The sequence below is a fragment of the Gobius niger genome (assembly GCF_951799975.1).
Source record: "Gobius niger genome assembly, chromosome: 2".
NCBI lineage: Eukaryota > Metazoa > Chordata > Actinopteri > Gobiiformes > Gobiidae > Gobius > Gobius niger.
Window position 1 is genome coordinate 36,818,249 of NC_136853.1, and position 13,967 is coordinate 36,832,215.

At 39.6% G+C, this 13,967-nt stretch overlaps 1 protein-coding gene across 3 annotated transcripts in view; it reads left to right on the forward strand.

Annotated features, from left to right (window-relative positions):
• The window catches only part of strip2 (striatin interacting protein 2), a 34,407-nt gene extending 23,486 nt beyond the window's left edge, over nucleotides 1-10,921 (forward strand). For all 3 annotated transcript variants that reach the window (XM_079552411.1, XM_079552412.1, XM_079552413.1), the window contains 10 exons: nucleotides 191-254; nucleotides 631-702; nucleotides 1,506-1,580; nucleotides 2,332-2,429; nucleotides 2,852-2,978; nucleotides 5,525-5,625; nucleotides 5,836-5,902; nucleotides 6,014-6,118; nucleotides 7,609-7,813; nucleotides 10,305-10,921. In XM_079552411.1, coding sequence (XP_079408537.1) covers nucleotides 191-254; nucleotides 631-702; nucleotides 1,506-1,580; nucleotides 2,332-2,429; nucleotides 2,852-2,978; nucleotides 5,525-5,625; nucleotides 5,836-5,902; nucleotides 6,014-6,118; nucleotides 7,609-7,813; nucleotides 10,305-10,555 — 1,165 coding nt within the window. In that variant the 3' untranslated portion in view covers nucleotides 10,556-10,921. The remainder of the gene's footprint in view (nucleotides 1-190; nucleotides 255-630; nucleotides 703-1,505; nucleotides 1,581-2,331; nucleotides 2,430-2,851; nucleotides 2,979-5,524; nucleotides 5,626-5,835; nucleotides 5,903-6,013; nucleotides 6,119-7,608; nucleotides 7,814-10,304) is intronic.
• Nucleotides 10,922-13,967: the final 3,046 nt, after the last annotated feature.

A 13,967-nucleotide genomic window follows, 5' to 3' on the forward strand; every position in this document is an offset into this window, starting at 1 on the left:
ATTCAATCTCCTGCTGTACACATTCAAGGCCATTCACAACCTCGCTCCTTCTTATCTCCGATCTCCTGCACGTCAGCTCCTCTTCGAGCTCTTGTCCTCCTTTCTCCTGCGCTCTTTCCGTTGTCTATTCATCTGTTTCTTAAGTATCCAGAAAAAATCATAAGGATTAATATTATCATGTGTGTTGCAGTGATACAGAAACCCTGGTCGGCCTTCCCAGACCAATCCACGAGAGCGTGAAGACCCTTAAACAGGTGAGCGGTTAAATCACAAGTGTCTGAAGGAGCCTCACCATGCACCACAAAGTAAATATTTGACTAGATTGACTATGATAGGCAGAGCAAAAACTATACCGTGCTGTAATATCTATGCTGTCGTCAGAGAAAAATACAGTGAAGCCCTTGCTCTTTAACTCTTCCATATTCATTACAGTGAGCCAATGTGTTAATCAATACTCCCTGGCAGCGTAATCCCCTTGCCACTCTTAAAAATCTATACACTTTATTTAAACACGTTGAGAAGTGTGGATAGACAATAGACAGCACCTTTAAATGTCAATCAACACCTTTCCTTAACATCTCTGGATACACAGACACTGACACCGTTTCTTTCTTCTTCTTTTTTTTATAGCACAAATATGTTTCTATTGCTGAAGTTCAGATAAAGAGGGAAGAGGAGCTTCAGCATTGCCCGATGACTCTGGTAAGTACAAACATTTGACATATGAGGTGATGATGAACTTCAACTTAGCAATTGAATAAATGAGACAAAATTAGATGACAGGGACGCAGCATCTTCTAAACTGCAGCTCTTTGTCGGTGTTCCTGTTTTGCAGTGGTTGGTATTAGTTGAAAACACAATTCAAAAAGTGTCATCTGAATCGATTGTCTAAATCAAGGTTTGGGGAAAACACAAAGATTTCTGGGAATCTTGGCGCATTCAGTAATAATGTTTAGCTAATGGGATCACGAAGAAGAACATGCTAACGGAAAAGCTAACTCTGGGCTAGCACCACTTAAACAGTATTTGCAGCCAAGATTGAGTGAAAAAAAATTATCTCCATTGTGTAATTGGATGTACAATATCCCTCTCTCCCTTTGTCTTTTCTGTCAGCGTAGTATTTGCTCTCACAGACAATTAATGAGTAAAAAAACGTTACATGCTACGACACCTGCAGCGGCGCTTATGGCCTCTAGGGGCATGAGTTACTTAGTTCTGCGCTGCTTCATGTTTGTTTCCCACATGAACAAAGCACAGATCTGCTCCTTCGGCAGTGAATTTAAAGGATATGAGGAACTTTAAAGCTGTCTTTGGAAGATTTTAGTTTTCATTTTGGTTGACGGAAATATCTGGACATTTTAGTCATGCTTTTAGTCTCATAAACAACTTTTATTTTAGTCTAATCTTTGTAAGCAAAAAGAAATTACTTTGACTTGTGACAAAATATTTTAGTGGACGAAATTAACACTGTTCCAGATATATTAATACGATTTGGGTTTTAACAGGGTGAAGAGGATGTAGAGGAAACGCCTGTAGAGATCCTTTACCTGGGAATGCTCCCAAACCTCTCCCAATATGTGGTAAGGAGAAGAAAGCTTTGTCAATATTACAAACCATGTCTGTGTGAGTGAGTATATAGATGTTTCTGCCTGTGCGTTTAGCTCTACTTTATACTAATGCAGGGTTTACACAGGCAGCAGCAAGTCAAGTTTAATGCCATTTTAATGACCAGCATTACGTCAAATGAATTAATGTAGGGAAATTTCGAAATTCAAAAGCAAAAGGAACCAATAGAAAACTTTTGAGTTAATAATTATAATCAGCCAATACTGCAGCAGAATATGTTTTGGACCATAATTTCTGCATTTCGGATAAAATTATGCAGCTAAATTAGTCGACAAATGTAGTATTTTCCAAGAAATGTATATTCATGCCAGTTTGCACACATTTAATGCTTTTTAAAAGTATTTATGGCCTTCATTTTGGCACAATTCATTGAAACAGTTTTAATGCCTTAGCACTACTGATCTCTGAATATACACTTTTCTTCTAAACAAGCTTTTAAAGGTGCGTAAATGCTATTAACTCTTCCAAGGTGGATCCATTGAGTGGACATTGTTTGGAAAATAGCAAGAAAGCTCTTCTTAAAAGGGCTGAACTTGTGACTTGGACTCAAAGCCTCGGATTTGGATATTCAGGATTTGAACTGGACTAGGACAAGTTCTAAGTGACTCGAACTTGGACTTGAGAATGACTTGAAAATCCTGAAAACGTTCAAGCTCATCCCCTCATGTTTTTGTCAGAATCAGAATTGTTTTTATTTTGTATCAGATTGCCCTCCTGAAGCTACTCTTGGCTGCAGCTCCGACTTCCAAAGCCAAAACGGACTCCATCAACATCCTGGCCGATGTGCTGCCTGAGGAGATGCCGTAAGAACTGTGTCAATACTACCACAGTACTGTTATCAAGCTTTTTATAAGGATCACATTACAACCCTGTACTTTGCAGCTACCTTACCTGCATTCATACCAGGATATATGTAAATTAAAATATTTTTGAGAAACAAAAAAAACACACAATAATTTTGTACTAACTAAATGAACACCTCACACTCTACAGCTGCAGTATTTGATTAATTTGGCTCAGTCTGTGGCTGTTGCCTTTTTCTGTAGAGTTTGTACTTTCTTCTGTGCCAGCATTTGTTGGCACAGAATGGACACATCATCGTCTGTCCCAGTGCATTGCAGACAAATGCTTGCTTGTTTACTTGGAAAAGCAACTGTCAATAATCATCTATTCGAAACATTTGAGCATTTATCATCATGTGATTGTCATGTTGTTGTTTTTTCAGCATCACAGTCCTTCAGAGCATGAAGCTGGGGATTGACGTGAACCGCCACAAAGAAATCATCGTCAAGGCCATCTCCGCGCTGCTGCTGCTGCTCCTCAAACACTTCAAACTCAACCACATTTATCAGGTTACACACCTCTCCATAACAATTCAATACAGGCTTTTAATTCACCATCTCTCTCCAGGTTTATCGTGCTCTAGTAATAGGATTAATGGCTCTTGGCTCCTTCCTGTGTGCCATTTTTTAAGTAAATCATCCAAGCTTATAGTAATGGGACTGGGTGTTGTCCTTTATAATGTATGTGTAATTAAAACTCTGTTAAAAAGAAATCGGCACGGATATCCAAAGGCAGTGAAACCTGCGTGCTGGATCCAAAATAAGTTAATTTAATGTAAGGGTCCACACAGCAGTGAGAGCTCCCAATTTTTTAATAGTTTCTTACACCATTAAGTGTGACGTTTCGGGCCACATGCCCTTCATCAGACAAGTTATTCTAGAGTAGATTTTGGAATTATATAGGTCCCCCCCCATTTATGTGCATCGGGACATACTTTATCAGAACCCCAAAAAATCCTAAAACAGAGTTCAATGCCAAATACTTAAATAACATTTTCACGACCCATGTACAGTATACTGTTTTCTATTTCAGTTCATCTTTACCCATACATTCTCATAATTCCATATGATTATAAACTTATGAAAATACAAATGCATTTTATTATTGTTTCTGCACAAAAATAATCTTTTTATAACTGCTGCACAGCCCAATTTCATATAATTAGCATGTGATTGCACCGGCGCAATCAAGGAAAATATTAGTAGTTGCGCTTAATAGACTTTTGGATGTACGTGCTACAACTGGTGCGCCAAACAATTGTTGGTTTTGCTTGGTCTGCAGAAGTGAAATTCGTCGCGAAAACAAAATCCACCCTAGCAGTTCATGTTAAAGGAATAGGCTACTGTTTTTCCATACTGAGATACAGTAGGTTCTTACCTGAGCATAGACGAGTTGATGCATAACTGTCTGGTCTTTGTGCGTGCGCTCAGTCACGCAAAAAGACCAAAGATGTCTTTAGCATTAGCTTCTCCTCCTCGCCTCTATGGACCCAAAGGGGGGTGAAATTAGAAGCGACCAAGATCTTCCACGTTTCCCCTATTTAAATACAGTTACGCAAGTAGTTACACGATCCAAGTATAGTGCCACAAAATTAAAGTAAAGTGAAGATATTACTGCATGGATGTCGAAGTGCTCCTAAAGTATTATTACGCCTTACAATATAGTACTCGTTTATAACCACAATCGACATGTTTCATTTTGTGGCCCCATAGAGGAGAGGAGGAGAGGCTAAATGCTAACAACATCTTTGGTGTTTTTGCGCGACTGAGCGCACACACAAAGACCAGACAGGTACATATCAACTCGTCTAAGCTCAGGTAAGAACATATCTCAGGATGCAAAAACGGTGGCGGTGGCCTGTTCCTCTAAAAAACGATTAATAAATATTTACTTGGGTCATGAAACCCCACAGCATCACTGTTCTGCAGCTCACGCACGAAATACTGTCCTCAGCGCTGCACCTCCCCCACATACCTCCACCTGATCACCCCATCAGGAATGCCATTACTCCCCTCCCCCCAATCTCTGCTCTTTCATGGACCACTGCATCCTCCCCTTCTTAATCAGCTGAAGAACTATTAGTGATGATAAATGATAAAGATAGTGTAGCTTAAATGCAATTGAAAGAAATAATATTTTCCTCCTTATTTATTGATGTTGATTTTTGAGATTTGTTGTGTTTGTAAGGCTGGTTTCTTTTCGAACTTTCAATTTTGCTCATAATAAGATCTCATCGTCAAGTGCCCCCTATTAGACTACTGAACACACATATATTACTCTTCACCCCTTATTGTTTCCTCTACAGTGCATTAAGACAACCTCTGAAGAATTGTGTTGCATCTGAACTGACGCACAAAACAATTTCTGTCAAGGTCAATCCCTTTGACTGAGCTATACGGCTGGAGCGCCCTCTTATGGTGGATCATTAGACAACATTTACTACCAACCAAAACGAAATGCAAACCTCCATACACAGCATATTATATGTTTTACACTAAGTCTACCATTTATGTTGCTAGGCAGGTCAAAGCATACAGTATATATAATGGGCTTTTCGGCATGTTTTGGGGCGCCCTCTGCTGGTGTCCAACAGGCAACACCATCATGTCTGTGTATAAAATATGCAGTGTTTTTTTAAGTGGTTCATTCATTTTCGTCTTGGTTAAACCTTTTGCTGACAGTTGAGGATTTGCAGGGCTGCCTCATGAGAATGGAAATCCGTAGGTCTTCTCCTCACACACGAAAACTCAGGATTAGACGCTGCTACGGATTATATTCCCCCCCCCCTTCTTGATGCTTTCTTCATCTGTGTCACATGCACTGTAGGTCTAAGTGCAAGCTTCAACCAGCTTAAGAAATCATGACTGCATTGCTATAATTATAATATTGTTTAGTAGTTGGGTAATTACCTTATATTGCTACAAAAAACATGAGTTATCCTGAAGAATGACTCCAATTTCAACAAGCTGTGGTCTGTGGCCTTGAACTACAGTAAAACACTGAACTGATTGCCACATATTTAAATTGGATGCATGTTTTTTCTTCTGTTTTGCAGTTTGAGATTGTTTCACAGCACCTGGTGTTTGCCAACTGTATCCCTCTCATCCTCAAGTTCTTCAACCAGAACATCATGTCCTATATCAGTGCCAAAAACAGGTAGGCTTTTAACCAACTCCTTTCAGTCAGTCGGTATCATTTTTAGCAGATTTTATCAATCAAAAAACTTTATTTTATTATACTGTACAATAAAAAGTACACATATATGATTTAATTATCATTTTTATCAGATTGAAATGTATGAAAATAATACTGCAATTTAAATTTGACTGATGACTGAATCCTTCTTCTTCTCTCTTTTCCCCGAAGTATTTGCGTGCTGGACTTTCCTCACTGCGCGGTCCATGAGATGCCTGAGCTCACAGCCGAGAGCTTGGTGAGTCAAACCTGCCAAAAGCTTTATGATTGATCCTCACCAGGCAAAGGTCGGTAAATGCCATCATGACCATGTGTATAATGTTTGTTTGTGTGTGTGTGTGTGTTGCAGGAAGCAGGGGACAGCAACCAGTTCTGTTGGAGAAACCTGTTTTCTTGTATAAATCTATTGAGAATATTGAACAAGCTCACCAAGTGGAAGCACTCAAGGACAATGGTTAGTGATACATTATGTGGCACAATATAATTCTTAAAGCCATTGACATGCACTTTATATAATTGGGGTTAACAAGAAAAGTAAGTAGCCTTATATTGAATTACTCTAGCGCAGGGGTCTCCAACAGGCGGCCACTTCCGGCCCGCGAGATGATTCAACCCGTAAGTAAGTCTCTAGCACAGGGGTAGGCAATGTCAGGGCCAAATCCAGCCCTTCTGCTAAGAACCTGTGGCCTTCAGGATGTTTTTTTATGATTTTGAAGATGATATTATGACACATATGAGAGATCAAATGCCTGTGTATACTCTAAAATATGTGAAATACAGTCAATTCTTTATAAAAATCTTCAAACAGAACCTGAATGATACTTTTTTCGATACCTATACTAAAATATTTGTCATTTAGAAACAGAAAACGGAACAATAATGTTTGGAAGATTTGCAAATTTACAATAGCGGGTTCATCTCCAATGGCAAAAAATGTGTGAAAAATGGGGAATAATTTGGGGGGAAATGTGGCTCAAAATAAGGAAAAATTGTGTGAAGAAATGGGACAAAAATCAATGGGAAATACATTGGGGAAATATAGAAAATATTGTCATAAAAAAATGGGGAAAAATTAAGGGAAAAAATGGGGCAAACATTGGCGAAGAAATTGAAAAAAAAAAGAAAAAAATGGGGAAAACAAATCATTTTATTTGAGCTAAAACAATCAAGTCACTTCCTTTAATGCTGTCCCTTGACCAACAACATCAAAACAGTATTTTTCCCCCCGGTAACTACATTTAGATACCAGTAAAACCTCAACTTTTTTCCCGATACCAGACTTGTATCATTTAATGGTAGCCCTACTCGTGTTACGCTGGAATTTGTAGAAAATGGTGCTTTACATTGGGCTAAAATTGGCAGGTCCGGCCCTTTTCCCTCCACGAAGCAAACTTGCCTACCCCTGCTCTAGCCCATTCATGTGGAGATATTAATTTTTAAAGAAATAACCAGAATGCTCACTCCGGCCACTAGAGGGCAGCTTAAATAAAAAAAGAAAAGAATTCCACACGTGTCCAGCAGAGGGCATTGACATAATAAGAGATCAGGATATAAACAACACATTATAGCCACGTAGTAAATGGACAGTCTGCCCGCGGTGAGGCTGTAACTACAATTGTAGCTTACCACCACCGAGTGTGGAGTGAATGAATCATGACTACAGTGTAGCAGAAACTTTGGACACAGGCTGGTGAAGTGCAATACAAGTGTAAGCCGTTTTTGTGAGGCTACAGTCAGGCTCATTATTATTCATTTATTGAAAAAAGTTTTTTTGGCCCCCAGGGAAATGTACGTGGAGACCCCTGCTCTAGCACAGTTACAAGCCTGTGGAGTCATCTTCAAATTCTACAACTCGGATTAAACAATTTGCATCAAAGTGGCCCCCAGATATAAAAATATAAAAATGAAATATTTTCTCCTGATTCTCTTGCATGTTTTTGTCAGATGTTGGTAGTTTTTAAATCGGCTCCGATCTTGAAGCGGGCGCTGAAGGTGAAGCAGGCCATGATGCAGCTGTATGTGCTGAAACTGTTGAAGATCCAGACCAAGTACCTGGGCCGGCAGTGGAGGAAGAGCAACATGAAGACCATGTCCGCCATCTACCAGAAGGTCCGACACAGGCTCAACGATGACTGGGCCTACGGGAATGGTAAGAGTTCTGCTCTGCTCTGGCGAAGCTATACAGACGGCATCTCGTCATAGAAGGGGGCGTGGCCTCGCCAAGGGGGAAAACAGAATCTTTTTTCACTCTTTTTAGCCATTTTCTGGTGAAATATAAACTTATTTATCACATACAAATAAAGTCAAGTCTAAATCGGGTCTATATGGATGTTTCTTTGTGTTGAGTAGAAGCGAAAAAACGGCAGTTGTAGCTAGTGCTAGCTAGCGTGAGCATTAGCACGATGCTAGCATGTAGCATCATGTTAGCATTCTCTGTTATTTATGTATTTATGGGCTGTTGAACCACTTTGCTCCTCCCCATGTCTTTGTATCTTTATTTAGTAGAAAACTATATTCATAATTCAGTGTTTGTTAAAGGGGCTAGATGCAAGTTTGCCATTTATATACTCACCACTGCCACCTCACTCATATGTGTACCTTCTATATTAGGCTCGTGCATGACGGCACTTCGGACCCGAATTAACACCTTTTTGAGTGACAGTGCAGGATTTTAGAGGCTGTTGTGGTGAACAGGTCTGGGCTCATCTACATATTAGGACATGGCTGAAACATGTAGGGGGATGAAAATACATAATTTTAAAAATTTACCCTTTAAAGTAGTTTTTGAATAATTAGAGAAAGTTTTGATTATTTCTCCAAATTGTTTCCCCCCTTAACTGTTTTCAAACATGATCATATATGGACGATTCCAGAGATGCCGTCTATATCTATATGACTTTGGGACTGTTGCCATAGCAATAAACCATTCACATCAATGAGTCTAATTCAGGGGTTTTAGAACTGTGGTGCGCGTACATCTGGGAGTACAAGAAATTTTGGAGGAAAAATATTATCACAATTTAATAGAAATTGTCCCGTGAAAACAGCCACACGGGAAACATGCTTATACAGACGGAAGAGTCTTCTAATTCAGACGAGGATACGTTTGTTCTGGACCTACACGCTGTCCACTCCAGAATCGAACCTCAAAAAAGCCGATTCAAACCCTTTATACTTTAGACTTTATTGTCCCTGGGAGAAATTCTTTTTCACGTACACACTGCATGTTTGACAAAAGAGAACAAACATACAGTACATGGGATACACTCAGCGGGGCCTGTTATTAAGAGATGCGATGGCTGACGGGATCAGGCTTCTTTTAAAACGAGCCTTCCCGCATCTGAGCGTCCTGTATCTCCATCCTGAGGGCAGAGGGGTGAGGTGACCCGAGTGTATAAAACTTTGCGGAGAGTGGGAGCGCGGCTGAGGCTGTGTCAGTCCACACCTTTAACATGAACGGCTCCAAAGGTTGATGGAGTTGTAATTTCTTTAGTATCTGTCATAAAGAGAGAGGATCCTGTGCGCCAACAGGTGTTATCCTCTCGAAAGACGAAAAAGCGCCTGCAGCCGTGTCATTTCCCTCCTCTGCCGCTCGACCCGTGGCTTTGTATCTGTCACATACATTTCATTTACGAGTTGATGCGCGGCTTCTTCGCATTTACTAATGCATTCAGATCTGTAGCTACCAGCGGTTTGGCACTAGTACTGAGGGGATGGGGCCAGTGTCTGATGTTCAGAATGAGCTGGTCACTGGACAAAGCAAAACACTCTCTCTCAACACCACATGCAGAAATAATTCAGACCAATGAGGAGTATCGATAGCAATGTTTTCAAATCTTGCACTTCAAATGACATTATATCGCAATATATGTATTATCATCAAATAATGCTCATTATCATTTAGTAATATTGTGATAATGAAGGGTTTACAGGCGGGTGGTAATTTGGGATAACAATACTACAATGTGCGTCTATTGCTGCCCGTCTCACCCTTTTAGAGCTGAGTTTGACCATGATGCCACTTCTAATTGAAGCCGTCACTAAATATTCACCTCGGTGCCGCCTCTCCCAAGTCAATTAGTCGATCAATTTCACAGGTCAGCATTTTCAATTGCGGTGTTTGCACTGCAGCATATGTCCAGAGCCTGGGGGGTATGCATGCGTGTGTCTCTTTGGGAGGCTGTTCCTATTTGTGGATTTGTATGAAATCAAATCCATTTGGTGTGAACCGTCCTGCCTCTGTTACCATGGCGACTGAGAGAGGGGACTTTTCAGGGTCACACCGTTTCACTGAGGAGGGGAACGAGTGATCTGTCAGCAGCTGTCGGGATGGAGATGGATGGATTTGAGGTTAAACGGGAAAGGAAAAGCCTGGTTATGAGGGGAAAAGAGGTGCAAGACCCTCTCAAACGGTAGCATGTCTAGGTTGTTCTGCCACTCTGGAAAAAGCATCTGTTAATGACAGATGAGAAGCAATAGATTTCCTCTACGATCCAGTAATATGCTGATTAGAAGCACAAGATGGCAGAGAATGTGCTCTGAGAACGCTTTCCTAGCTTTAATGATATACACATGCTAAATATAAAATGGTCCTGAACGTATCAGCAATACTTATCGTTCTTATTTCCTTTGTCCCACAGACATCGATGCTCGACCGTGGGACTTCCAGGCGGAGGAGTGTGCTTTGCGAGAGAGCATCGAGAAGTTCAACAGTCGGCGTTACGACAGGAACAAAAACTGGGACTTTACGCCTGTGGACAACTGCCTTCAAAGCGTTTTGGGCCAGAGAGTGGAGCTGCCCGAGGATTTCCACTACAGCTACGAGATGTGGCTGGAGAGAGAGGTGTTCTCCCAGCCCATACAGTGGGAGGGGCTGCTGCAGAATCCATAGGAGGATGAGAAGGGGGAGGGGACAGGGTTACAAGGTCGAAGGGGGGAGAAGATGATGTCTAAATGCCTTTAAGATATCGGCTGGTTGTCCAAGGAGATCAGAAGAAGTGACGATCAGAGGTGGAAAGGCTATGGGATATTGTGTGCTAGTGGAGTTTAGAGTTTTGTCTCTCATAAACGCTAAAAGGCTACACGCGCAAACTCATTTACAGTGTATATCACATTTGCGCTGCGAATAATAGTGTTATAAATTGTCCAAATGGATCCAACTTAGTCCAGTAGAAAGTGGTGATAACACAAATATTACAGTATATATAGAGAGCATTTCAAATCATAACAACGTTGCCCAAGAAGTGACTTCCTGTTTCGATCACGCCAAAATAAAAGCACACAGCTCGTTTCATTGATTAGTTCAGCAGGTTCTTGCAACATTACAAGAATATAATTAAATACAGACATTTTTTGTGTTTTGTCTGTTAAAAATTAGGCAGAAAGACAGTTGAATAATGAACTGCTGAGCTAACGATTAGATACAGACGGCATCTCGTCATAGAAGGGGGCGTGGCTTCGCTGAGGGGGAAAATAGAATCTTTGGAGAAACTAGAGACATTTTTCACTCTTTTTAGCCATTTTCTGGTGAAATATGAACTTCATATCACACATACATAAAGTCAAGTGTAAATCGGGCCCATATGGATATTTTCTCACAGCCGATTGTTCAGTAGAAGTGACAAGACGGCAGTGGCAGTTTTAACTAGCGCTAGCTAACCGTTAGCATTAGCCCGATACTAACATGAAGCATCAAGTTAGCCTTCTCCGTTATTTATGTATTTATGGGCTGTTGAACCACTTTGCTCCTCTTCATGTCTTTGTATCTTTATTTAGTAGAAAACTATATTCATAATTCAGTGTTTGTTAAAGTAGTTTTTGAATAATTAAAGAAAGAGATTTTTCTCCAAATGGTTTTCCCCCTTAACTGTTTTCAAACATGACCATATATGGGCGTCTGTATCTAGATGGTGCTTTTATTTTGCCGTGCTGGATCGAAACAGGAAATCCATTCTTGGGCGTCGACGTTGTGATTTGAAGTTATGCATAGTCAATTACAGGTAAATACAGAATTCAAATATTCACTTCCACCTCTGGATTCAAGAATGGACTGAAAGCTGGAAGGACAAGGCTGATTGAAAAAAAATAATGAAAAAAGCAAATGGACTATATCCCTCTCTGAAGATGCTTGTATCTCGCCAGCACAAATAGACGATGCCAGTACAGATGACTTTCGCTGAGATGTGCCTACGACGACTACGACGCGACAGAGAAGAGCACCAGGCACAACTGTAGCAGGGGATAACACGACTGCCGCACTTCAGCTTCACACGAACTGTGGTGCTGGTTCGATTCCTTTTAGGGCTTTATTTATTTCTATTTTGAGTGTGTCTTTTGAGATAAATTATTTTTTAGAACGATGCACTTCGGAATCATTTGACCTAATATAATTTTTTTCAAGTTTTATACCAGGCTTACGGTATTTATTGACTTGTATTTTTACTGTTCTATCTGAATGTTTTTAATGATTTTTACTTGTAGGACGAGCAAAACCACAAGTTCAAATACGGACGATGCAGTATTTACGTGAAGGAAAACGGTATCAACCAAAAGAGCAACAGTAATGTATGGTCCGCTTGCAAATGCTATGTTTGTATGTTTAAATTTAAAGATATCATATGCAGGAATTTAATGAGATATTCTTAACTTAACAGAAATCTATTTACTCAAAATAAATTACATTCTATTTATACTGTATGCACCCTTGCTTTGGAAAGTTTATGCAAACTCATAAATCTCTGCCTGGTGGAGGTAAACTTTATTTTATTATTTATGTACAAATAGAGAAAGCACAGGCTGGCTATCTTGAGGGGAAAAAAACCTGTATATTGTTCCTTTAATTTATGAAAATGGGACTTTCTTGGAATAAGCTAATGTGTTGTACTAACAACATGGTGTGAAACTATGGAAAACCACAACGATTGTAACTACTTTCACATTAAATGTTTCTGCCCACAACAGCACAATATTAGTACTAACAAGCTCCTTTTGGGTACGCTGCCTGCCACTTGCTTAGAAGAACACCACAAATCGTTCCTTGAACTACCTAATCGATACTTACATACTTGAGAACTCGCTTAGCTCATATTTTTGAAAACACCATATAAGCACAGACGACATGAGCATGGGCACCGATGTTTCTGTGAATGTTCTGATATACCAGAAATGCCATGATGTAGAGAAAATGTCATGTGCTCCCCTATATACAGTACATTCAAGCATTAGTATGTTGTGAAAACGTGCATGGCCACATCTTTGTTATTCACTCTTGTGTATCAGCGTACGACAATAGCATTCAATGTGCTTTTAAACTACAAAAACCTTTTTGTTTTAATACAATAATAACTGTATAGACTCAGGTTAATGTAGATGGCAAACAAGCTTCCATCTTTCCACTAGCTCAATATTTTTTTGCGATATATCCAAATACCACCTCAACACAAGCTCCAGCTACTTTGTTCATTCTAACTCACACATGTAGCTTTCTCTTGTGTCATTATCCTCACTTTTGTAACTTGTGCCAACTTTTAGTGCCAATTATTAAAGGTAAAAATCCTCCCTTTACTTGCTCAAAGCCATCTAACCCAAGCTTGCAATACAATTTTTCTACCAATTGTACAATCAATGAAAGTACAGTAGTTGTTTCTTGTATCTGATAATAGAGTTGCTCATAAATGTCTGGCCTAATACACAATGTGTGTTTGTTACTTCTATATGTGTCAAGTCAATGTTTAAACAATACTTGCGTTGTTCAGGAGTTATGTGCAATTACAGATTTATGGAGGCATTATACAACTGAATGATGAAATGAAAAACTGCAGTTGCTCATTAAATTGTATGAAATAACTGCTTGATGCTCTACAAATGTTTGTCTACTCTCATTTAATTGTGGCCAGATTGGTTCAAATAAAAAATCTTGAAGGGACTTAATATTTTTAAGTATATAAAGAGGTGCTTTCACTTCTTTTCTTATATTCTTGTTTCTCTGCTGACAGGTATATACAGTACAGTACGGGTCCAGTCCCAGAAGATGCCCATTTCAGACCCAATCTGTATTTCTATACTTCTGTATTACAAGCATAGAGCAGATTTTCCAAAGAAACATCACAAAAATGAAACATTTTAATACATTAAAAGTGAATGCCAATGTCCGATGCTTATTCTACCAATACACATTGCTGCAACCGTTTGAATCCAAAAAGACAAACCCAAACATTAGTCACAACTCAATTAATTTGTCTGTTTACTTTAATGTGAGGATCAACGCTAACCTAGCACTAAATCGTAAATGGACTCAACTCAGC